The sequence below is a fragment of the Solanum pennellii genome, chromosome 6 (assembly GCF_001406875.1).
Source record: "Solanum pennellii chromosome 6, SPENNV200".
Taxonomy (NCBI): Eukaryota; Viridiplantae; Streptophyta; class Magnoliopsida; order Solanales; family Solanaceae; genus Solanum; species Solanum pennellii.
The window spans coordinates 58587760-58612527 of record NC_028642.1 but is presented as its reverse complement, the minus strand read 5'-3'; the positions used below and the strand labels follow the sequence as shown (position 1 = coordinate 58612527).

Sequence of the window (24768 nt, the reverse complement as noted above, 5' to 3'; positions counted from 1 at the left end):
TATCATATGATTTCCTATGTATCAAGGGTTTTTGAAATATTTTATCATGTATCAGTGATTAATTTCAATAATTGTGCCATCAAGTGTGCTTGCTGATACATTTTGAATCAGTGTGTATAGTGTTTTAGACGATGCATTGATACGTGAATTTGTTGTGTATCATAATATTTTCTATGTATCATGAGGTTTTGAAAATTGTTAAAATGTATCATTCCATAAGTTTAATAACTGCGCCATCAACTGTGCTTGATGATACATATAGAATCAGTGTGTATAGTGTTTAGTCAATGTACTGATACATGAATATCCAACGAATTTCAATTTCTTTCCTTGATACATCAATATCCAACTCGGCTGCAATTGCTGCTTAGAGATTAGAAAACGAAATTGAATCTCCAACAACGATTCCGTCGATTTTGTAACTTTCATACGGCAATTCGTTCACGCAAATGTCTCATCAAAATTAATGTATTCATCATAAAACATCCACAATAACAACAATAAAATTACTGTAGTTCGAAATTTAACAGGATGTTCATTAAAAATGTATTTAAAATAGATGATATAATCTTTGGTTTTCAAATTTTGAAATTATTATCCAATTACGTGCTGAATTAATGTTGATTAATGATCTGTTACCGTAAATTAAGCTGATTTAGTCAACAAGTTTAATTGTTCCATTTTTCCTCATTTTATTCTTAACAGTTTTTAAATTACCATGTATCATTTACCATGTATCACTAGAGTCTAAAGTATCACGCCATAACAATTTTAAGGGATTTTTAGTAAATACTAAATTTGTCAGGACAGAATGTAATTATTGAATTATATTATGAAATTCCTTAAATTTTTACTTAAAATAATCCTTCTTAAATTTTATTCGGCCTAATTTTAACTTTCATAGTATTTGTTATTATCAATCTCTCACATCTTTAATCGATTTATTTAATCACCTTTTTTTTCACATCTTATCAAGATTATTTCCATCTTACATATTATATTAAAACAGAACATTATGGAGTCGTTATATATTTGGGTTGTTCATCCGTTTCCTTCACGTTAAACCCGCTAGCTCAAGAGGCACAAAGTTCCCATCCAAATCTCTACATACTCATCACTCGTTACCCATTTTTTTTTTTCATCTTCTTCGATTAGCAATTTACGATCATCTTATCCCTCAAAATACCCAAATTACGCTTGTAAAATCAAGGGAAATTGCCAAAATTCTGTTCCAGAACAAGAAGAGGAAAGCAAATGGAGAAAGCTAAAGCTTTTCTTGAATTAACCCAGGGAGAATCGGACCGGGTTTCCTCTCTTGCTTTTCCTCCTCATCGGCTCGGTACCGAGTGTAGCTTCTATGAGTACTATTCTCTCAGAGGGATCCGGGTTGACCGAATTGAACCGGGTCAACTTTTTTGCACCTTCAAAGTTCCTCCTCGTCTCACTGTAAGACAAACCCCTAATTGTGCCCCCCTTTTTCCCAGTTTGTTTATGTGTTTGCCATTTTGATTCTTCAATGTTGTGATAGTTGTATAGAAATATATTTATCACAAAGTAAGGATTGAAGAGTGTATTTGAAGATTAAAGGGGTTGGTTGATAAAAAAGCATTACATAAAAGTTCAGGATTTGAATATTGGGATATATGCAGATGAAGTTTTTAAAATTAAGTAGACTGTTTTCTTGTATTTTCTACTGGATTGTTGCTTGGAATGAAAGTTTTTTTTGGTGTACCTTTGTAGGATAGAGAAGGGAAACTAGCATCTGGTGCCATTGCTAATCTAGTTGATGAAGTTGGGGGTGCGGTAGTCTACGTGGAGGGTCTCCCCATGAATGTATCAGTAGACATGTCGATTTCATTTCTTTCAAGTGCAAAGGCTGGTGTAAGTGCTCCTCATTTTTCCTATCTTTTCAATGATTTTATTATTGGTTCATGAATTTTGTGACAATATTTTTGTCAGATGTCTGCACCTTTTAGTATGCTCATGATGTATTTTAGAGTAACAAGGAAAGAAAAAACAATAAGAGGAGATCACCGAAGAAAAGAATGAAATGCATAAAGAGGAAGATAGACAGGTTCCACATTCATCACTCATAAATCGCTGAATAATAACCTGCGTACCCTACACTACACCTGCTTACAAACTAGCTGACTTTTCAAATGATTATCAGTAGCTAGTTTTGCCTTTTCAGTTTGTCCGTCAGTGATGAATTTCCTCTCTTTAAGAAACAATATACTACTATGTGGTATAAAACACTATAGATGGAAAATAGGTAAATCAAGTACATCCTTAAGACCAGGTTATGTGCACTAACTTTAACCATTCTTGAGTATAAAAGAACTCTTCTCCTTGCATTACCCACTGAAATGCAGAGTATCTTTGATCACATGTCAATTGGAAATGGTCATGTCCATTGATACCTTATTAGGCACTAATGAAAATTGTAATTGCTTCACCACATGTAGACTAACAAAATTGTGTATAAACCCACTGTTTACCGATATAACCAGAGCGTTTTGTTGACCGAGTCCTGAGTTCTGATTATTCTAGGGGGTCTGGAGACTCTATCGAGTACTGCCACTTCTGTGTCCCTATGTCCTGGACTCCTTGCCCCAAAACTTGTTCATCATCCTTCTGAACCTCTTCATCCTCCTTAATCTCTCAGTTCCTTCTTAGCTAACATAGCATCCAATTTCTTTGGTTGGCAATTATGTCTTCAGTAACTAACATGGCAATTGACATATTGGTTCTGTTCTTTAGAGACTCCTCGGTGGAATTTTATTGGTTAGACTAGCTTGGGAGTTTGAAGATATGAAGGTTTAGGCAGTCTGTAAGGCTTGGTTTGCTGGGCAGAGCTTTGGGTATATGACAGGAGCTCTTTGTTGTATAAGAGTGTTTAGACATGGCATCAATGGATACCTTATATAATTTCGTTTTTTTTTACTGGCATCAATGATACTGGGTTCAATATTTTTCCAATGCAATTTAAGGTTAAGTCGGATAAAGCAAGACCCAATTTGAGATTCGTTCAAAGTGAGTTACCTGCAATAGATATCACAGCCGAAGGCTATCCATGAGAGACTGCTCTTCTATGATTCACCAGCTATCCATCAAAACATTGCCTCAGTTTTCTTGAGTTCATCAAGGATATGCATCAACACAGAATCATTTCTTTTGCAATCACGTACAGTACAAACTCCAATGAAAATATTCATCCTAGGTTGTGCCATAGAACTTGGATATTTTTTTAACTTTGTCTTGTAGTAAAGTAAGAACTGGTCTGTGTTTGGATAAGTAGAGGAAATGGAGGCATTGTTTGGTTGGTTATATTGGAAAACCGAGTTAGTCAAGAAATGTGATGGTATGAACTTGACAGCATATACGTGAGAGATTGGATATGAGATGTGTGGAGGTATCTTATATTGGCATGAGGAATGTAATTGTTTCTGCAAAGCAATATAGAGGATAGGGCCACCACATTTTCAGTGGACAGCGAGGATTGAGTGATTAGCAATGGCTCATGAGGTGGGCTTTTAAAATAATTAAATTGTTGCCATCTGAGTAATGCTTGATCGAGAATAGAACATTTTTTGTGGTCCTTCCCTAGCTAATGTTTTTCAGCCTTGCCTACTGTATATGCATGTTGTTTATGCATGAATATACTCTCAATTTTTACCTTTATGTATGTATTTTAATTCTTATAAGAGGTGCATTTTGTTGTTGGATCACAGAAGAGCACGGTGCTGCTAGCCACCTCTATATCCCCATTCTTTATAAAACTGTTTGCCCGTACAAGTCAATACTGCACTGACCCTTTGAGAGTAGAATATATATTTAAAACACAGGCTAATTTGAGAATGGAACCAGGTTGCTTGCCTCTCCTGCACGAGTGTCCATCAGTTAGTAGGTAGTGATGTACTTCACTTATTGCTGCTTATCCACCTAACGTGAGTTGATAGTTCCTCACATCTTTCTTCGTAAGCCAATACCATGAATTAATCTAGAAGACTTCAGATAGGTTGCATCACGTCGCGTATTTTCCCCTTATTCTCTTCATCCTAGCAGTTCAGTAAGTTAGGGTCTGAACCAACCCAAAGTGATTTATCCTGCCTCTGATCACTCCCATCTTTCAAATTCAAAAGTTCTTTCTTTTTATCATCTTTCTAAATGTGCATTCAACCTCTACTTATGGATTACGTCTTGGTGTGGGATATTTGCAGGATGAGTTGGAGGTTATTGGTAGAGTCTTGGGTCAGAAAGGAGGATATTCCGGGACAAGTGTACTTGTGAAAAATAAAACAACGGGGGAGCTCATTGCTGAAGGGCGGCATTCATTATTCGGTAAACATGCTAGTAAAATGTGAAGTGTATTTCTCTGGACCAAGATGCCTGTTTGAAGATGTACTTCAGTTTCCAGCTTCTGGTCTACACGAATGTTTCGTTCGAAATAGTTTTTCTCTTTGCTGTGATAACATGTATTGAGCAGCATTATACTTGTGAGGAACAAGTCCAATGTAAATATTTGCTTGTTAATCGAGGCATTTGGTGCTGTTTACCATTGCATTTATTATAACTTCATGTATGCGTGAGGTTTAGGATTGAAGCATAGTTGATTGATATAAGATTTTATCAACAGTGAGATATACGCTCAAACATATATTTTGCAGGAATTGCAATTGCCATATTATTCATCAAATGTGTAGTACTCGTATATCGCATTCCTACTGTTTTCTATATACTTTTGTGGAAAAATAATATTATCCAGGCCAATTTTTACCCAATTCAGATTATATTTATCATATATCAATGTTAGGCACTAAAATAAAATTGTTGGGTTCGAAGGATCAACTCACCAAAATTTATACTCCCTCTTTCAGTTTACAATTTTTTTTAAAATATTGAAATTAACTATTTGTGTGACTACTGAAAGAAGAACTTTAAAATTATTTTATTTGTTTATCTGTTTTCTATTATATGATTTTACTCATTTTTTAATTAAAATTTTGATATTTGAGCATCGACTATGTAAGAATTTACTTTAAAAATTAATCGAATTTTAATGCGGGCAGCGTGTGAATTTTGGTTCACGTTAAACCCACGGCTTTGCACCTACCGTCTTCTCCGTTGCTCTTTCTCATCATTCATGAGAAAAGCCCAAAAAGTGTAATTATATTTTGGAGTTTGAGGAGAGAGAAATAATGGAGAAATCAAAAGCTTTCCTTGAACTGACCCAGGAAGAATCGGACCGGGTTTCCTCACTTGATTTCCTTCCTATCCCAACTGGCGCGGAGTTTAGTCTCTACGAGTGGTATGCCCTCAGAGGTATCCGAGTTGATCGGCTTGAATCCGATCGTGTCTTTTGCACATTCAAAGTTCCTCCTCGACTCACGGTATCAAAATCCCCCTTCTTATTTTTTTTCTACTCGAGTTTCTAGTGCATGGAGATTAGAGCTTGTTTGATGTGAATTGGCAGAACAGAGAAGGAAAATTAGCAGCTGGTGCTATAGCCAATCTTATTGACGCTGTTGGGGCTGGATGTGTCAATATTGGGGGTCACCCAGTGAATGTATCCGTAGACATGTCGATTTCATTTCATTCAAGTGCGAAGATTGATGTAAGTATCCCTAATTCTTCCCATTCAATTGAGTTCATTACTGGTTTATGAATTTTCTGAAAATACTTAAAATCAGACTTCTGCACTAGTTAGTATGATCATGTTGATGAGGAACGAGAAAAAGAAAGAAATAGTCATTGATTCAACTCCTCAGGATTTGCTGGTTTGATAGGTTCAAGGCACTTGTTTACTCTTTTCAGTCTACACACCGCCCATATGTTTCGAGTATGGAGTAAAACCTAACCTTTAGCTATGCAAACAATATGCCAATTATTTGATGAAATTCATGGATATATTATCGAAACTTGAATGGGATTGGAAGATGTTGCAATTAGTTTCGGTACACCAAACTCTTTCATTTGCACCTTCTTCACAGTTCACTCTGTTTCTCATTTTATTCAATAGAAGATTCTTGCTTTTGAACCTTTAAAATGTCGCCAGCATTCTTGAATGTCCTTGAGTAAAGAAGAGTAATCACACATTTTACTAGCGTATTTACCAAAGAATGTGCATTTGCCTATTACTGATGGATTACAGACTTTGTTATATGCATTTTTCTTGGGATATTTGCAGGATGAGCTGGAGATCATCGGTCAAGTCTTAGGTAAGAAAGGAGGTTATTCTGGAACAAGTGTACTTGTGAAAAATAAAGCCACTGGGGAGCTAATTGCTGAGGGGCGGCATTCATTATTTGGTAAATATGCTAGTAAAATATGACGAAGTATTTATCTAGACCAAAATGCCTCTTTGGTTCTTCTTTCATCAGATAGTTTTCAGATAACATGTATTGAGCAGCATTGTGCCCCTGAGAAACAGTGCAATGTAAACATAGGCTCATCAATGGAGGTGGATATGTTTTGCAGAGAGTTCCATTACATCCATTACTCTTTTGATGATTATGTATGTGTAATGGTTTTTATATATATAATCCTCTTGGACTCTGTAACTCCATTTAAACTAGAGAAATATAGAAGTAGGAATCTACACTCAATTTTTTATCAAAGATGTATTTCACTTGCGTATAATTATGGCCAACAGCTATATAACTACTACATCAAGGCTATAGCATTTAAAGCTGTGCAAATTACTACTATTTTAAGGCTGCAAAAGTCATGCACCGCATGTAGCAACAGGAAAACTCACAAGTGATGACCCATGAAATCCTGTGTTATACACACCCAACATATAAAAGCCACTAGAAAGCAATGAAGAAATTGAGAGATTTCCATATTCAGTCAATACGCTGTATTACCTCTGCATCAAATTACAAACACAATAGTACAGCTAGATCTCATTTCCACCAGTCACATAAGCTGGAAAGCAGATTTATTATCTTGAGAAATTCTACTTGAATGACCAATCTAAATACAACTTTAAACTCTTTGCAACAGAGAGTGACAGACTAGACCTTCCTAGTAGTGTAGTACTTTCATGATGAAGGTGAAGACCTAGGTGTAACAGACCTTGAAACAAATCTGGAAGATGCACTAACACTGCGACTCTTCTTAGAGCTTTTCTTCAGATTAGGAGAGTAACTGCTACGAGAGCAGCTGCTCCTGGAAACGCTTCTTGAATAGCTCCTCCTTGACCACCTAGGTGATACACTGCGTGAGTAGCTTCTCCCATATCGAGGAGAAATGCTCCGAGAAATGGAACGATATCGGTTCCTTCGATAATAGTAACTGTTGTTCGGAGAGTAGTCGCGATAGCGGCTCATTCTGTTGTCACAAACATCTGGAGAGTCTGAAAGATCATGCCTTTCAGGAGAGTAGTCACGGTAGCGACTTCTTCTATAGTAACGGTCATCTGGAGAATAGGAACGATCACGCCGATGATTGTCGGGAGAATAGTCATGGTAACGGCTCCTTCTGTAATAACGGTCATCTGGAGAGTAGGACCGATCACGCCCATTATATGGGGATAAAGATCGAGAGTAAGATCTTCCACGACTATAGTAAGGAGAATAAGGTGATTCTGAGTAGCAGTGGTGCCGACTGTAATACGATGAGTGAGATCTCTGGCGTCCTCTGTAATAAGAGTATGATCTATGCTCTTGCCGGTAATATGGAGAGTAAGACCTGCTCCTGCTCCTGCTCCTGTAGCTTTCAGATGAGTAACAAGGAGAGCGATTCCTTGAATGATGAGGATAGTTTCGTGATTCACGACGAACTACATTTACAAGGTGGAAATTAGAAGACATCACAGACAAATAACCCAGGTCAATTATTGCTTAGGGAAGGATACAATATCATACCGCGAACAGTTCTAAGCCCCAAATATTTTCCTGGAGTAGGTGTTCTACCTCTTCTCCTCCTGGCCTGCATAGGAGACAATTGTCAGACAGCAAATCTAGACTCTGGCAGGTTGATGCAATATAACAACATCACGATATAAGTAACCAATAGAAAATGAACAATATGCAACAAGGGCGCAGCTGAATAAAGAAAAATGAAGGCTACAACCCTCTGGTTAACAGTCTGTTTGCTTGATGTGTTTTGATTTGTTATTTGGACTTTGGTGAAGAGCTGCTACACACAGCTTCCTTGCTGCCAAAGAAACTCAGGCGAAACAAGCAAACAACTTTCAAACTGATCAAATTACTGAAGCAAATATAAGATATTGATACAACTGAGAGCTGATACCAGCGAAAATTGCAAACATAAGATTCAACAAAACTGAGCAAATATTCAATAAATTCTACCTTCTCCACAGTGATAACTCTGCCTTCAAGTACTGAGCGATTCAGAGACTTGATGCAGCGATCAGCCTCCTCAACGCTGGACATCGTCACGAAACCAAACCCACGAGATTCGTGGGTCCATGGGTCTAAAACAAGACGAACATCTTCAACCTAACCAGAGAAAAAAGCATTTAATGAGGTGGATATCCCCGACAATGTGAACGCACATAGGAGCAAATCCTACGGAATTCTTTTCTTCTGAATAAAGTGTAAGAGACCTAAATGAACTGACTACAGAGAACGGGAAGGCAATCTTAAGAAGCAACAAACATACCTTCCCTTCAGCAGAAAAATGCTTCTCAATATCTCGCTCCTTAACGCGGGTTGAGAGACCAGTCACATACAAATTGTTCCCTGGGTTCTCAACATCACTTGAATCACAGCTCCTGCCATTATAATAAAGTTAAATAACATGAACTCTAGTTACCACCATATTAATAGAACATTGCCAACATGTACCTTGACCGACTCCTTGAAACACATCTGGACCTTGAGACAGACTTGCTATATCGATCATATGAAGGTGAGCGAGAATACCTGCAATATAAATGTCATATTTGAACATGACTAGGAATAATGACCATATAAAACCCATCTTAAGACCAACAATACCTTGACCTCCTGGAGTATGACATCTGCAGTTAACATCAAACAGAATGGTAAGCTTAGGCTAATAATATTGAGAAGAAAGACGATAAAACAGGGTGTTTTATCACAAACCCAGCAAATATATAGTAAATAAAACCAAGCAAATCAAGATCACTGATTTGTCAAACAATACAAAACTAACCGACACAGACAATATAATTCCTCTAAATCGACTCTGCCTCACTCAGTCTACTCCATCTCAATACCGGAACATCAATTTATCTTTTGAGTCGAATTAAAGGTTCCCTAAATCCCATCTTATATTCTCCTCTATTAATTTGCCTTTTAGCTTCTATAATCCCAGCAATTATAAAAATAGAAAGTAAAGTTCTCCTTGGTGATTAAAGGATAACAGACTATGCGATAGGATAATAGTTTGAAATTTGTCAAACCAAGCAGACAACAACAATTAGCTACTGATAAAAATAGAGGCGGATCAAGTACTTAAAACTTTTGTGTATCCTGACATTTATATAAGGATAATAGAACTGAACCAATTGCACTTCTATGCTGTAATTCTGACTTTAAATCTATAACATTGGTAATGCTTTACACATCTATATATACTTATGCTCCCGTGAAAGTACTGGAATTCAAAAGGATCAGCGTGAAAAGCATTAATTGCTATATGTCAAAACAACAAAATCACAAATAAACTCAAAGACAAGAATACACAATAAACCAAAAATCGACCGAGACTGTTTTGTTCTCTATGTTCTTCTGGGCAAAAAATGAAGGGAAGAATCATCTAATCCGCTTAGGTAATAGAAAATTCAATTTAAATCAAACATTGATGCCGATCACGAACGCAAATGACATACAATCTCATCAACTTTTCAGCTAATTCGTATCGAAGAAAGGAATTAAGAGATGGAAAAAGAAGACTCACCGTGAAGAGATTATGGCAGCGTAGGATCGAAATGCTTCTCTTTCTCTCTCTAATTTGCGAAGGCTCTCGAAATAAAATGACTCGAATTGGGAAAGGCTTTGTACTATATACCTGTAGCGTAAAGAAGTTTCTAGACGAGACACGAAATCCTTTTTGATTGGATTGAATTTGTCACATTATTCTACCAAACCAAAAAAAAAAAAATTGTTTCTATCCATATTTAAATGGAAAAACTTTCATATATAGCCACTTAAAAATAACTAATTATTTTTCATAACTGTAGTTTGATAGATAATTATAATTCGTAACTACATGTTATATGGAGGAGAGAAACAAGCGAGACCGGGAGAGAGGGGGAAAAGAGTGAGAGAAAGGTGAAATGTACATGTATATCAGTTAGATAATTGTATATTATACATATGTATTTGTATATATGGCAAGTGAGAGAAGGAGAGGGAAGAGAGAAGCGAGCGAGACTAGGAGAGGAAGGAGAGAGGCAAGCAAGATTGGGAGAGAGGCGAGCGAGACAGGACAGAGAGTGGGAGAGAGGTGAATTGTGTATGTGTGTAAATGTATATTATACATATACATTTGTATATAGGGCAAGCGAAATTGGAAAAAGGAGGAGAGAGGTGAGCGAGATTAGGAGAGTGAGGAGAGAGGCGAGCGAAAGGAAAGAGAGGTGAATTGTATATATATATATATATAGGTTAAATAATTATATATAATACATATGTATTTGTATATTCTGGCGAATTATACATATACAAACGTGACTAATTATACAAACTCGAAGTCAGTTCACGTAATTAATGCATAATATTAATTACGAGTGATAATTATAACAAACTATAGCTATAATAAGTAATTTTTTAATAGTATAAATCTGTTTTGTTGTGTAATTTTTTCTATTTGAATATGAGAGATTAAAACCCAAGGCCTTTCTCGAAGCAGGCCCAACTGATTTATGGGCTCAAGTAGCCCAAAATCAAAACAATGGCGGGAACTTATTTTATTTTCTGACAATTCATTTCCCGCCAATAGGGAGCCCTAAATTCTCGAGCACACTTTTCAAGCAGCTATATAAACCCTAACCCCTTAACCCAACTCATTTTCGCTCTATTTTTCATTCAGACACCTCTGTTTTCCCTCCTTCCCCATTTCAAAACCCTAACCCTAGTTTCCGGCAGAGGACAAAATGTTGGAACTACGTCTCGTTCAGGGAAGTCTGCTGAAGAAAGTTCTAGAATCGATTAAGGATCTGGTGAACGATGCGAACTTTGATTGTTCCGCCACTGGATTCTCTCTGCAAGCCATGGACTCCAGTCACGTGGCTCTGGTGGCGCTGCTGCTCCGATCTGAGGGTTTTGAGCACTACCGCTGTGACCGGAACATTTCAATGGGCATGAACCTTACTAACATGGCGAAAATGCTCAAATGTGCTGGAAATGATGACATCATCACCATCAAGGCTGACGATGGCAGTGACACCGTCACTTTCATGTTTGAAAGCCCCAGTAAGTTCCGAAGCTAGTTTTTGTGTTTCCATAATTATAAATAGGATCTAGAGACTATAACATCTGCTGTACATATTGTTGAAATTGATACCTCCTGGTCCCAAAATACTGACACTTCTTGCTTTTGATTACTTTGTTTAACATGTCAAATTTGAGGAAATTGAAGCGAACAGTAATTTATAGTTTGGACATCGTGTTTGATTCTAAATTACGAATTTTAGAAATGATTACTTCACTGTCTATGGATCCATAGAATAATTTAAACTAGTTTGATTTTGCTTGAAATTGGTATAATTGGGAGTGAGTCGTGTATTTTATGATAGAGTTATGGATTCAGTCTCTCTTTTACTATGGTCTAGTTTTAACTTATTTGCATAACTATTATGTATTGCACAGCCCAAGACAAGATTGCTGATTTTGAGATGAAGCTAATGGACATTGACAGTGAGCATCTTGGGATTCCTGAAGCAGAGTACCATGCTATTGTTAGAATGCCTTCTGCTGAGTTTGGTAGAATTTGCAAAGACCTTAGCAGCATTGGAGATACAGGTGCAATTTGCCTCATGATAACTGTGACTTTAGTAAAGTTTCTAATGGTGATTATATATTAACTTCCGTTTCAACTGATTGTTGCAGTTGTTATTTCGGTGACAAAGGAAGGTGTAAAATTCTCAACCAGAGGTGACATTGGTACTGCTAATATTGTTTGCAGGCAAAATACAACTGTTGACAAGGTAGATTGTTTTTGCTTGATGTGCTTATTGTTCTTGATTAATTCTTGTGTCTGATGTATGTCTTATTTGTTTTAAATTGGCAGCCTGAAGAAGCCACTGTTATAGAGATGAATGAACCAGTGTCATTGACATTTGCCCTAAGATACTTGAACTCCTTTACAAAAGCATCTCCATTGTCAAACACAGTGACCATCAGCTTATCTTCAGAGCTTCCTGTTGTTGTTGAGTACAAGATTGCTGAGATGGGTTATGTAAGGTATTACCTGGCACCTAAGATAGAAGAGGATGAAGAGGAAACCAAGCCTTGATTTTATGTTTTTGCTTTCTTATGGTGTAAGCTCATTTGAGTCTTTCAGGCAAGCAATATGTAGCTTTAGCTTAGACTGGCAAGACAAATTTTCAAATTTGTGTTTAATGAAACCATGTATTTTCCTCTTTTGGGGGTTTTCCTTCTCTTATCTGCATGTGATGTTAGAATGCCTTATAGTTGAATTTACATAAAGCCTTTTGTATTTTTAATGCTGCTCCAAATATAGTTGCAAGAGTGAAGAGGGATCTTGGTTATGCAATTGTATACAAGAAATTGGCATCAACACTATTGGGGATTTGAAATGCTTAGTTGCTGTTAAATAGTAGATTTATGAATTTATACCTGGCTAATCCTAAGCTCACTGCCTTACCAGGGGGGAGTACACTTAACCATTCTTATGCTCTTTGTTCTATAATAAAGATGAAATTTGCAAGGCTAACAGTTATTTTGAATAAGGACCATCTTTATGAAATTTTACCTGCATTGGTCTCACATTTCATGTGTTACAAAGCTAATAGAAACGTGCAATATGCAAAGGTCAAATCACCCTTTATGCTTGTAAGATCAAAACCACTGATAAGTTGCAAAAAAACTAAATTAATTTATGATTGCTCTTCAAGTTGATCTTCTACAAATGAACCTAGATACAGAAAAATTTTAGATGTAAATACTAGTACATAGAACAAACAAGCTCATCTTGCAAACCACAATCATTAGTACAAAGCTAGAAGACACTGTAGCATTTTCAAGTGTAATGCACAGTAGGAAGAATGTTCAAAACTGTAGTTGTGCTGCAAACTGAAAGAGATAGTGCCACTGCTAAATGGAATGGTCCAAAACCAGAATTCTGATGAAAAAAAGATCAGTTCCTCCACTTTTCACCAGTATAAACTGCTTGATCACCAAGCTCTTCTTCAATTCTAAGCAACTGCAAAATAAACAATAAGTCTTACAAATTAGAAATAGGGAAAAAGGAAAAAACAGAAGATGAATCCTTTGAAGAGTCAAAGCACAATAAGAGCATGGCAGAGCCGAATGATGTGCCATTAAAGGGAAGAATAAACCTATAAAAGTTGAAAGCAGTTCATGAATTCAGCATAGATAGGCTAGCAAAACACCTGGTTGTACTTTGCAAGTCGTTCTCCTCGGCTAGGGGCACCAGCTTTAATTTGACTAGTAGCTAAGCCAACAGATAAATCAGATATGAAACTGTCTTCAGTTTCACCAAGTCTTTGAGATATCACAACCCCCCATTGGGCATCCTTGGCCATCTTGACAACTTCAATGGCTTCGGTCACTGTACCAATCTGATTAACCTGTATCCCAGCCAACCCATGCCATCAGAGAGTATTTTTACATCAGTAACATATGTAACTGATATTTCCAGATGATATGGAGACTCATATCTATTCAATGGGTTTAAGCTATAAAAGGAAAGGATACTGTCCAATTCCACAAAAGGATTTATGATGCTATCAAGGAGAATTTACAAAGAAAATCTGAGGACCTAATAGTCAAGAAAGTATCAGAATCCCTGGAAGTAATCAAAATGGCATATTTACTAGGATCACAAATATAAGGCAGTGGTTCGGAAGTTAAAATAGTGCAAATGTTGTTTTGACATTTTTGCCATCACATGGACCTTGACAGTTGAGGAGGAACAAGTTCTCCGGAGCAGCCACAAATTATAAACAGTAGAGCAATCTCCAATGGCATGTAAAGCCTTCAGGGATTCTTGCCACCAATTGTGGTCATAATGAAACAAGGGCCCGAGAATTGTACGTCTCATTAGAGAAAAGCAGTAAACACAAAGAACTGAATGTTAACTAGTGAGGAGCAAAACGTTAACAGAGCTAGTGGGTGCAACCTTCAATGGTTCCAGTGTGGGATGTCGGGTAAAGGTCAGGATTACTCTGCTTATTGAGTCCCCATTTTTATTTTTATTTTATTTTTTGGGGGGGTTTTGGTAATCTGATCCACTGTAGATAGGATGATGAGGTTGGGTTCAAAGATGAGTTATGTTTTTGAGATAGAACGTAAACTAAAATGGAAGTCTTGTAATGTTGGATCACTAACCTAGGTATAAGCTTGTCCAGACATCTAATTACACATTCAAGAACTAATCCAACTCTAAATCATACTGCAGGCTAAACAATTAAAATATTACATCGAGTTTCTCTGTGTTTCTACAACTGTACATACATAAGATGCTGAAAGTCTAGTTCAATCCAAGAAAGGGAAGGGGATGGGGAGCTTAACTATACCAAGGGAAAACCAGAACAAAGTCAAACCACAGAAAATCCTGAATGATCATATGAAGTGTTGAGTTGCCAGCATATCCTCTTTAGCAGATACAATTGATAGGTTAGAAGAAAATATATTTGGAAAGATCTATGTTTCTTCTGTTATAATAAATCAACGGCTTTCAGTATTATCACGAGAAGTCGGTGTCCCTTCACAAAATAAAGATTTAATCTCTTCAACCAACAATCTATGTGATATGGCTTATCCATTTTTAAAGCAAGGATATATCTCAAGAAAGCTCTTTTATAGAGGATGCTTTTTTTCCTTTTGTGCATCAAATTGACATATTTGCCACATATGTTATTGCTTCTACTCTTTTTGAGTGGGAAATCTTCATCATATGCTCCTTTTTTCTTGCTAATTGTACCTATGATGGAGAGAGGAATAATCTTTGCCCTTGATCAGTCAACAGTCTGAACCAGGAACCTCTCTCTCTTGAATTATGACCATCTCTCTTTCAGGATAGAGAGAAAGAGGTCTACTGGTGCACGATGGCCAATGAGGCGCTGACCAAGGACAAAAGTTTGTTTCAAAGAAAGATGCAGAGTACCAGCAAATGTCGGTAGGTACCTTGAGAAGAAGAGCATTGCATGAGTTCTCTTGTATGGCTCTCTCGATCCGTTTAGGATTTGACATTATTAAGTCGCCTCCAACCACCTGCAGCAAGCAATTCATGTTTGACACATGATGGGACACACGATAAATATGACAGGACTTTAAGCAAATAGCAAGGTTCATTATAAATGTATGTGTATGGGTGGAAGCTCATCAAGGCTGATGTTAATCACATGAGCAAATCGCCAGGAAGAATCCAGACAGACCTGGCATATTCCAAGACTAGAAAAGTACTTGACATGCTCCCAGTCCTCCTTGTCAAATGGATCTTCAATTGATACAATGGGGTAGTCTATAGGGAGAGAAAAGGAATAAGAAATGATAAGAATATGACGACTAACAGAAAGCTCACATCACAGAATCAATAAATAGCAAAGTACCTGCGCACAGTTCTTTGTACATATCAATCATATCCTGTCCTGATTTAAAATTTTGTCCAGATTTATTTGGAGTTTTAAAATCTAAATCATATTTTGTACCTACATTTGAAACACCACAAGTCAGTTTGTTAGTAATGAGAATATAAATATCTCACACATAACTATTTGCATCTTCTGGATGCTATGAATGAATTAATTACTTCATCTAAAAATATAAATAAATCACACAACCAAAAAGACGTATTTCATGAATGTGAGCATGGATTTAATGCATTATCAACTGAACACTTTCCAAGCTATCTAAGAAAAAATATCATATGATTATACTAATCTATAATCAACAAAAATTTGAACTAAAACAAATATATCACCTATGCAAAACTCAGTGGCAGCAACACCAATTGCTATCTTTATTTTCTCATTGTATCCTGTTCTCCCAATAGCCTTTTGAACAAGGTCCAAGCCATCTCTTAAGCTGCAAATGCAGTATTCAGGGTCAATAATTTCATTGTGAAACATAAAATAAAGACGTCAAAACTTGCCTTGAGATGTTGGGAGTAAAACCGCCGTCTTCACCAACATTACATCCATGTGCACCATATGTCTCTGTAATAACTGCCTGCCTTTTAAACATAAGCAACAGACATTTTTTCTTTTCGGATAAAGTAATTGAGTTCATTGCATCCAGGGGGTTACAAGAAACAGTACAAAAACAGGATTAACTCCTTAGATAAAATTGAAGGAGCTAATGAAGTAGATCAACAAATTTATATCATTTACAGCATTCACTATTCTTCATCAGAAAAGATTCAAAAGACAATTTGCTTTGATTGTAGGACTGAAAAACAAAAGGACTGGAAGTGGACTCTCCTTCAAAGCATCTCATGTTTCTTTCCAATTGTAAGCAAAGACTATTGTATAAACACTTCAAACGTAAACTAGATTTAAGAAGTATTATTCAGATAATATATTTTTCAACAAATATTACACTGTTACTGAGTAGTAATTGGTGAGAAGAAAAATTGGACCACAACACCAGTAGAACCTCAACTCCGAATTCTTCTGAGTAGTATCACATGTGGATATCATAGAAGGGTATCTAATATGCCAGCATGTACAGGCTGCAACTTATATACTTTGGGCAAACAGAAATTATTTCACCATTATCCTATTCGTAAATTTTATCACTATTGTTGTTTCCTTTACTTTTGTTGTCAATACTTTTCTTTTCTTCGATATTTTCACCATAGTTTGTTTTACTCTAGTATTTTTGAAATCTGTTTTGGAAAAAGCTTTTCTTGAGCGGTCTATCGGAAACAACCTCTCTACCCCACAAAGGTAGGGGTAAGGTCTACATACATCTCACCCTCTACAAACTGGGTATATAATTGTATGGGCTAACAGAAATTCTGCACAAGTTACTGCATATTAATCCAGGGTTAAGAGAAGATTCATGGATAATAGCAGTTGTGCAAGCAAATACTGTGTATCCACAAAATTAAAAAGCATGTCATCACTTTCCTGTTATAATTTAGAAGTGCACTTGACTTGACAGGTGCCGTTTGTCTATAGAAAATATTTGGAATATTTGAAAAGAACTTTCAATTTAATCTGTTTTATAATTTGGTCCGTTAATTCAACTTCAACTTGAAATAGAGAGTTTTCAAGTTTGAAAAAACTGGTTTGATAACTGATGCAAGTGAAACTATGGTTTCCAATCAAAAACTTCAACTTTTTTTCAAGTATAATTCATGTCCAAACGCAAAACTTCCAAATACCCTCAAAACTTCAACTTCATAAAATTATTCTTTTCAAACTTGAACCAAATATTGTTTGAGAATTCTGGCATAAACGTGAGAAGACATAAGGCAATAAGACAAATGTACTTTGTGTAATCAGTTGATGAGCAGTTCAAACTTCCTTCATGAGGCAGAGATAGACTATCAGAAAAACAGGTTAACAAATATTTTAGTTGAACTAATTCACCTTCAGATGATGATAGGTCTCTGAACCCATTTGTAAAGCTTCCTCAAATGTGTTTGATCCCACTGGAAGAATCATTATCTCCTGTGGAAGTTAAATATCAAATTTCAGATATTATTTACAATTTAGAACATTATGGGGTCAAAATAGATATGACATATCAAGATGCAAAACATTGAAGAAATTGATAGAACATAGTGGCAAAGTAGCTCAAGGAAGTATCTATGACGTAAACAAAAGTGAGTGGGAAATGCATTAGGTAATAAGTTAGCATTCATCATTCTAAGCAGACAAAGGTCTTATAACCTTCATCTGAAGTTACTTTTGGTCATTGGAAGTGACTATTTATGATAAGAAGAGACTGGACAGTTTCTTTCATAATCACATTATGATTCTTTAAATCAGTCAACAAAAGTAACTTTCATATGTATAAGTTACTGACTTTTTAAAAAAATGTAATTTCTATATGCATCTTAAACTCTCTTATGTAAATGTCAGCAACTCATCTACATGTCAAAAATAGGTGCAAGTGCAAAACCAAGAAAAACAAAAAGATTGTGGGTGAATAGTGAGAGAATCAAAGAAAAAGAGAACAAGTCAGTATCATTAACCCAAAACCAATGTACAAAAAGATTGTGGGTGAATATTGAGAGAATCAAAGAAAAAGAGAACAAGTCAGTATCATAACCCAAAACCAATGTATAATCTTTTCAATAAAACTTAATGAAAAAATAGCATTTCACTGGCTTGTTCTTCTTGCTCTTGGCAGTAGGTACTATTTCAAAGATAATAAATCAACACCACTATGAAGAACTTGGGAGCAATGATTGTGCAGGTCTTAATATTCTAAGCAGATGTACAATAGACTGCAGGTTTACCTGAATAGCCAAGTTGTTTCCACCATGCTTTCCTCCACTAATGAGAGTAAAGACCGGAACAGGAAGAAGCGGGCTTGTTTGACCAGAAAGATCAGCAATGTGTTTGTGAAGAGAAACCTGAAGTTCTTTGACTGATAAGCTACGTAATCCAGTGAAGATTATCATGTTAGGTATACTACTGAGAAAGTATGCTTGCCTCTTTTTCAGCAGCTCCAGCTTTGCAAGCAGCTATGGAGACAGCTAAAATAGCATTCGCTCCAAGTTCACTCTATCACAGTGGACAAAGAAAAAGGTCAATCAGCATGGAAGTTATTATGTCCAGAAAATGGAATATTATCAAACTTGCATATATTGACAAATGAGAAACTTGAGAATAGGCCAATTACAAAGTCAAACTATCATCATTGCAAGAAAATACTTTCTAGTAGACATCATATGAATGGTGCTAAAAAAGGTACACTTGGAGCCAGAGTGTAGAGCTACTTTTCTAAAGCCAGTGATAGATACTTTCTTAACCATAGTACACACAAAAAAAAAAGGACAAAACTATAACAAAGAGGACGGAAGAAGTGCATATGCCCGCTCAAGGGAGCCTAATCAACAATGGTCTAATAGAAAGGATACTAAAGTTGAATTGTCCATACTATGTTCACTAATTTGGTGAACAGTGAAAGGAAAACTCTTTTGACAGAAGCAAACAAGTGCATATGACAGAAGGGAATGTCAAAGATAGGGAAAGCTTCAGTTGCCTCTAGGTAAAACATCTCCAACTCCAGGCTCCACAAAATTTATCTTTCAACAAAGCAACTCTTGTTTTACACTTTCCTGCAACCCATCAAGTCGAGAAAATATGTATGCTAGTTGCAAGATGACAATTTTTAAGACATCATAAACTGTGCAGGTAGTCTAAAGTAGCATCTATGTACTAGGAGCTTGTTTGGATTGGCTTTTAGCTTTGTCTTGTAAGCCAAAAGTCACAAGTTAGAATCCTTACGTATACCTTTTGGCTTATAAGCCAAAAGTCATAAGTTAGAATCCTAACTTATACCTTTTGGCTTGTTTTTATCATTTAGCTTAAAATCAAGAGCTTTAAGCACTTCTTAAATTAACTGTCACTAAAAAAGTGCTTAAGAGCTATTTTGGCATAAAAGCACTTAAACTGAGTCTATTCAAACAGGTTTCTAAGTATTAGATTCATAAACTATGCAGGAAATTGATAATATGTAGAGCCACTCAGATTCAGATGATAACCTAAACTAAATAAGTATCAGATTGTTTGAACATTTATACCTTATTTTCCGTTTTATCCAAGTCTATCATGACCTGGTCAATCTGAGATTGAAGAGTTGGATCCATACCAACCAATGCCACTGAAATTTTCTCATTAATATTCTTGACAGCTCTATTCACACTATTTCCAAGATAAGTTCCTTTTTCTCCATCACGTAGTTCAATCGCCTCATACCTGATATTTTAGAACAAAAATCATTACACCATTTACCTTATCTCCAATATAAATTGCAGTGGCTAAGTAAATGTTCAAATACAGATCTGCAACAAGCACAAAAAAGACAAATCACACAGAGAGGCTGGATAATATTTTTATTTTTCACCATCGCACTTCCAACCTCTATCTTAGTATCTATGTATCTTTTTTCTTTTTTTTTTTTTTTGCTTTTCACAGGTAGTTCTTATTGAGAAGTAAAAATGAGATATACACAGCATTAGAATCTGAATTCTGAATTAAGACTAGAAAGTACCAACTACCAAGGCCCCGTCATTCTAGTCTCATATATAAAAGTTTTTTAGTAAAGATGAACAGGGGAGCTACTCTTGCATGCATCACAGAAAATTGTTGAGGAGCAAAAGACAAACCAAGGGGCCATTGCTTCCAAGTTTCAACCAGAACAACTATTCATATGAACAAAAAAGGTCTTTGCATGCATCAAAAAGATGGCCTTTGCACTCGATTTATACACGCATCAAACAATCATTATCAACAAAAGAGCTTTTCTCCCCATTTCGGGACCTGAATATTACAGGATGGATGTAGATGATTCATATAGCTGAGTCTGAGAGGGAAAGGCTGAGTGGTTAAGGGCCATGAGGAATAGGAGAAACCATATGGAAATCTTGGATAGGAATATTAACGACAATCTTGCTGAACAAATCTGCTCTCACCATGGTGAGTAGGATTAAGTGGACGAGATATTTAAATAGACTTTCATTTAGTCCTTTCGTAAACTGTGCTTCAGAGCTTGTGTTGTGAACTCGTAAGGTGCACACAAGTTGGCCCGGACACCACCCACGTACACATACATATTTATAGAAAGATAGAAAAGAATCATATAGACAACACCAACTGATCTGGGATTGAGCAATAGTGATTGATAAATTTCCTTGAGTTCAACAAAAGATCAGATTTGCGAAGGCATGAATAATTTCATGGAATTTGAAATCCGCGACTTCAAACAAAAAGAGAAAGAAAAATCTTCTTTAAAGAAAAGAAAGATAGCAAACAATATACATTCCCGAAGAAGAACCACTAGGAGCAGAAGCACACATAAAATAAGATGGTCTTTTCACGAATAAAAAAAAACTGTTTTATAAAAAAAAAAAAAAAAAAAGGAATCAAGGGCATTTGCTCACATAAAAAAATTCTTATGAAGAAAATAACATTTCCCTCTGTCTGGTAACTTCTAGGACAGAGATTACTTGAGTTAACTTTTATCATGTAATGGACCTGAATATAACAGAATGGACTTAAGGGATTCATGTGGCAGGGTCCTCAAGGGGAAGGCATAGTGGTGGAAGCAGAGACAATATGGAAGGATAAACCTCCATGATCTATCTAGAATTTTATTTCAATCTCAATTAGTTAAATTAATCCTTTCCAAAACCTGTACTAGATAGGTGGCACTACTAATTAGTCGAGCTGCATGCAAATTGGCTTGAACATAGTCAAACTACGGACACAAATTTACTTATTTAGGATTGAGCTATAGCTGATTAACTAAATTTACTTAGTTCAACAAAGAAACAATTTTGCAATTCACCACTACAAAAAAATTAAAAAGGAAAGGAAAAGGCATACATTCCAGAAGAAGCACCACTGGGAGCAGAAGCACGGAAGAGTCCTTTGTTAGTATGCAAATCAACTTCGACGGTCGGAATCCCTCTACTATCCAATATCTGCCGGGCTTTCACCTTAGTTATCACCGAAGGTACAGCTTTCCTCATGTGATTCGACTAACAAGCATAGAGATATAGTTATAGGAAATGCTATATTTGAATCAAAGCACGAAAATTTCAAAAAATGAAAAGGATCTTACAATGAAGAGGACGGGATCGGAAGTTTTAGCTCTAACGGCGGCATTGACAGCGTCTTCGATTCTCCGAGATAGCAAGTGCTTATCCAGATATTCCTGCACCGACATTTTCTTCTTCGATTGAATTTTCAGGGAATGAAAGTGAAGATGAAATACCAATTTGGACTGAAAGATGAACTCTGCGTTTTATTTGAAGCCAATCGGAGACTGTCAACTTTGTTTAAGCTCTTTCCTTGTTCATTCATTACGACGTCGTTACCTGTTACTCGGTGGTAGCATGATCATTAAAACGGGTCAGGAACCCGGACCATTATTCAACCCTTTTTTTATTGTTACTAATATGGACGGATTATAACTTAATCTATTTTTATTTAATCCATTTTAAATTTCAATTAACTTATTTATCATCACTACTCGGTGTATTTTTTTTTAAAAGAAATTGATCATACAGGATTGCAACTCATATATAAGTAGCTAGTTATAGACCCTTCTCCAATTTTTTCCAAATCAAACACTAATTATCTTGTGATAAAAAAATTCTACATGAATATAATAATTCAATTGCAAATCTTTTAACAATAGTAATATATTTATTATAATTCTACAGGTAGAACAAAGGTAATGTGGAAATAATACAAATAAGGAAATTAGACAATGTTTGATTATTTATAGGATCATGTTCATAAGCAGCATGTGTGTATGTTCACTCTAAATCATATTTCTCCGACGAATTTCGAAAAAATTGTTTATTACAGTAAATTTTTAATTCAAAATAAATATTATAGTTATAGTTTTATTTAAATTCAGTTCGTAGTAAACACATTGTCATTCATATCTCTCCTTTTAATCTCGATCGACGCTCTCATTTATCTCCCTCACTTTTCTCACTTTATAAAAATACAAATACATAATTGTGTTTGTGTAAATCGAGAAAAATTGTATACACAAATGCATATATTTTCATCAGATACACTTAAAATTATGCTAAAACAGATCTTCCTCTGCCCAATTATATCTTTTGCATTTATCTCTCTTTCCATCCTATACACTTAAAATTATGCTAAAGCGAGATAGATTTGATATACAAATACAAATGTTATAACTCGATTCAATTGTATAAAAAATCAAATTGTATGCAGATATACAAACACAATTATTGATACATATACATACTAGTTACATATATATAATTATCTAAAAAATATACATATACAATTAATCTCTCAATCTCCACTCTCTAGCTCGTCTCTCTCGTCTCTCCCCTAATCTCGCTCGCCACTGTAGCATAATACAAATATATACAAACATGATTTTGATTTTATAGACACATACATTTGATTTATACAAATCGTCGCAATTTATACATATCTAATGTTATAATTTGTTATGGATCGCAAATGACAAAACTATAGTTATAGAGCACTAGTTTTTTTTTTAAATTTATTCATATATGTTTAATCTATCTCTCCTCTTCTTAGGCTCACCGTAATCAACCTCTCACACTTCCTTACTCAAACATCTGACCATCTTCTCTTCATATATCTAAATTAATTTAATTTCACGTCTCTTATCATGTCTATTATGGGACCCACTATCATCTTGTCCATAATATCAAAATATTTCTTCCTGATAATAAAAATAGATAATATATAAAAATAGAAATGTGAGAGAGTTGTAAATGACTTGGCCTGTATACCCCCGGTGGACAAAAGGGTTTCAACAAAATAACTTGTCTTAATACATATAATGGACCCTAAATTTATCTTTAAATTTTAACTTTGACCTTCAACTTTCATAATGCACAAACAAAACCTTTAACTATCCAACTTATAAATAAATAAACACATGAGTCCTACATGGCACAATACACGTAGGATACCACGTAGGACAAAAAATGACATGCAGGACACGTGTGTTTAATTGTTTAACTTTATATAAATTTAAATGTCTATTTGTGCACATCCAAAATTAAAATACATAAATATAATTCAAAATTAAATTAAATGACACATTATGTATCATGCCAAATAACTTTTATATTCATTATGAAACTAAAAAATGGTCGAAGGAGAAATGACTAGTCTAAAACTTTTTAAGATCCACTTCAACAACAAAAGATGTATGGAATGTAATTAAAAAGAGAAAGTAATAAAGTATGATTTGTGATTTGAGAAGTAGTAGATAACTAATAAAACTTCACCATACTACTAAAATATAAGTCAATTTGTAATCATGCTATAAAATTAACATTCGGATATATGATTTTGAGATATGTTTCTGAATTTTTTAAAATATATTTAAATTTTTTATTTACTATTTTAATTTATTTTTAAAATACAAAACTTGACACATAAATTGTATTTTGTAAGAAAATGGCTCGTCAATCTAAATTTTGGAACAAAAAACTCCTGTTCGTTACGAAGATATTGTCCGTATTATATCAAAAAATAACTAATTAATTTTATTGTTGATTAATAGATATCGATACAAATTATATATATTCGAAAATATATAATCAAAAATATTTATTTATAAAAAGAAAATAAAATATATGTGATTTATCAGAGCGATATTCTTAAATATTTTGATATCTTGTTTATAAACAATGTTTTATTAATTTGATAAAATTGTATAAATTGAGAAACTTTGACAGTTTTCACAATTTTTGAAATTCTCAAGTTTATGAAAAAAAAATATAACTTATGAAATCTAAACTTAGATTTCATATTACAATTAGATTATGATTTCATATTGCATGTCGAAATAAACCCTTGTTCGTACCCAAAGCAAATGAGTTTTAGAGAAGTCGAATTGGTCTAATATTGGT

The 24768-nt window shown here is 35.1% G+C and overlaps 5 protein-coding genes across 5 annotated transcripts; 3 read left to right on the top strand and 2 right to left on the bottom strand.

Moving 5' to 3' along the window:
- The first annotated feature begins 1023 nt into the window (after window positions 1-1023).
- Window positions 1024-4696, top strand: LOC107021363 (acyl-coenzyme A thioesterase 13-like). The gene is made up of 3 exons (XM_015222009.2): window positions 1024-1446; window positions 1741-1881; window positions 4221-4696. The coding sequence occupies exons 1-3, from the start codon at window positions 1255-1257 to the stop codon at window positions 4362-4364; spliced, it is 477 nt and encodes a 158-aa protein (XP_015077495.1). The 5' UTR covers window positions 1024-1254; the 3' UTR covers window positions 4365-4696.
- A 386-nt stretch (window positions 4697-5082) lies between these two features.
- On the top strand, window positions 5083-6617 carry LOC107023753 (acyl-coenzyme A thioesterase 13-like). Its single transcript, XM_015224546.2, has 3 exons — window positions 5083-5390; window positions 5474-5614; window positions 6188-6617. Exons 1-3 carry the CDS (start codon window positions 5199-5201, stop codon window positions 6329-6331), a joined length of 477 nt encoding a protein of 158 aa, XP_015080032.1. The 5' UTR covers window positions 5083-5198; the 3' UTR covers window positions 6332-6617.
- Window positions 6618-6820: 203 nt separating this feature from the next.
- On the bottom strand, window positions 6821-10006 carry LOC107023752 (serine/arginine-rich splicing factor SR45a-like). Its single transcript, XM_015224545.2, has 7 exons — window positions 9892-10006; window positions 8967-8989; window positions 8814-8891; window positions 8629-8740; window positions 8316-8465; window positions 7869-7932; window positions 6821-7783 (listed from the first exon to the last, which is right to left on the bottom strand). The coding sequence occupies exons 2-7, from the start codon at window positions 8987-8989 to the stop codon at window positions 7044-7046; spliced, it is 1167 nt and encodes a 388-aa protein (XP_015080031.1). The 5' UTR covers window positions 9892-10006; the 3' UTR covers window positions 6821-7043.
- A 980-nt stretch (window positions 10007-10986) lies between these two features.
- On the top strand, window positions 10987-12580 carry LOC107023890 (proliferating cell nuclear antigen). The gene is made up of 4 exons (XM_015224727.2): window positions 10987-11408; window positions 11805-11957; window positions 12045-12142; window positions 12226-12580. The coding sequence occupies exons 1-4, from the start codon at window positions 11090-11092 to the stop codon at window positions 12448-12450; spliced, it is 795 nt and encodes a 264-aa protein (XP_015080213.1). The 5' UTR covers window positions 10987-11089; the 3' UTR covers window positions 12451-12580.
- Window positions 12581-13029: 449 nt separating this feature from the next.
- On the bottom strand, window positions 13030-22173 carry LOC107021128 (cytosolic enolase 3). Its single transcript, XM_015221730.2, has 13 exons — window positions 21945-22173; window positions 21707-21861; window positions 19903-20077; window positions 18809-18880; window positions 18613-18729; window positions 17738-17818; window positions 16294-16370; window positions 16123-16226; window positions 15752-15850; window positions 15578-15663; window positions 15327-15413; window positions 13571-13768; window positions 13030-13380 (listed from the first exon to the last, which is right to left on the bottom strand). The coding sequence occupies exons 1-13, from the start codon at window positions 22047-22049 to the stop codon at window positions 13315-13317; spliced, it is 1422 nt and encodes a 473-aa protein (XP_015077216.1). The 5' UTR covers window positions 22050-22173; the 3' UTR covers window positions 13030-13314.
- Window positions 22174-24768: the final 2595 nt, after the last annotated feature.

Excerpts from the sequence above, each read along its gene's own strand:
- LOC107021128 (XM_015221730.2), bottom strand. The coding sequence starts at position 22,049 with ATGTCGGTGCAGGAATATCTGGATAAGCACTTGCTATCTCGGAGAATC. Across the intron at positions 18,730-18,808 it reads CTGGAGCTGCTGAAAAAGAG|GTTTCTCTTCACAAACACAT; the intron begins GCAAGCATACTT and ends AAAGAACTTCAG. Across the intron at positions 16,371-17,737 it reads AGACCTATCATCATCTGAAG|GCAGTTATTACAGAGACATA; the intron begins GTGAATTAGTTC and ends TTTAAAAGGCAG.
- LOC107021363 (XM_015222009.2), top strand. The coding sequence starts at position 1,255 with ATGGAGAAAGCTAAAGCTTTTCTTGAATTAACCCAGGGAGAATCGGAC. Across the intron at positions 1,447-1,740 it reads AAGTTCCTCCTCGTCTCACT|GATAGAGAAGGGAAACTAGC; the intron begins GTAAGACAAACC and ends GTACCTTTGTAG. Across the intron at positions 1,882-4,220 it reads TTTCAAGTGCAAAGGCTGGT|GATGAGTTGGAGGTTATTGG; the intron begins GTAAGTGCTCCT and ends GGATATTTGCAG.
- LOC107023890 (XM_015224727.2), top strand. The coding sequence starts at position 11,090 with ATGTTGGAACTACGTCTCGTTCAGGGAAGTCTGCTGAAGAAAGTTCTA. Across the intron at positions 11,409-11,804 it reads TTTCATGTTTGAAAGCCCCA|CCCAAGACAAGATTGCTGAT; the intron begins GTAAGTTCCGAA and ends TGTATTGCACAG. Across the intron at positions 12,143-12,225 it reads AAAATACAACTGTTGACAAG|CCTGAAGAAGCCACTGTTAT; the intron begins GTAGATTGTTTT and ends TTAAATTGGCAG.
- LOC107023752 (XM_015224545.2), bottom strand. The coding sequence starts at position 8,989 with ATGTCATACTCCAGGAGGTCAAG. Across the intron at positions 8,466-8,628 it reads ATTTTTCTGCTGAAGGGAAG|GTTGAAGATGTTCGTCTTGT; the intron begins GTATGTTTGTTG and ends TTCTCTGGTTAG. Across the intron at positions 7,933-8,315 it reads GAGTTATCACTGTGGAGAAG|GCCAGGAGGAGAAGAGGTAG; the intron begins GTAGAATTTATT and ends TCTCCTATGCAG.
- LOC107023753 (XM_015224546.2), top strand. The coding sequence starts at position 5,199 with ATGGAGAAATCAAAAGCTTTCCTTGAACTGACCCAGGAAGAATCGGAC. Across the intron at positions 5,391-5,473 it reads AAGTTCCTCCTCGACTCACG|AACAGAGAAGGAAAATTAGC; the intron begins GTATCAAAATCC and ends GTGAATTGGCAG. Across the intron at positions 5,615-6,187 it reads ATTCAAGTGCGAAGATTGAT|GATGAGCTGGAGATCATCGG; the intron begins GTAAGTATCCCT and ends GGATATTTGCAG.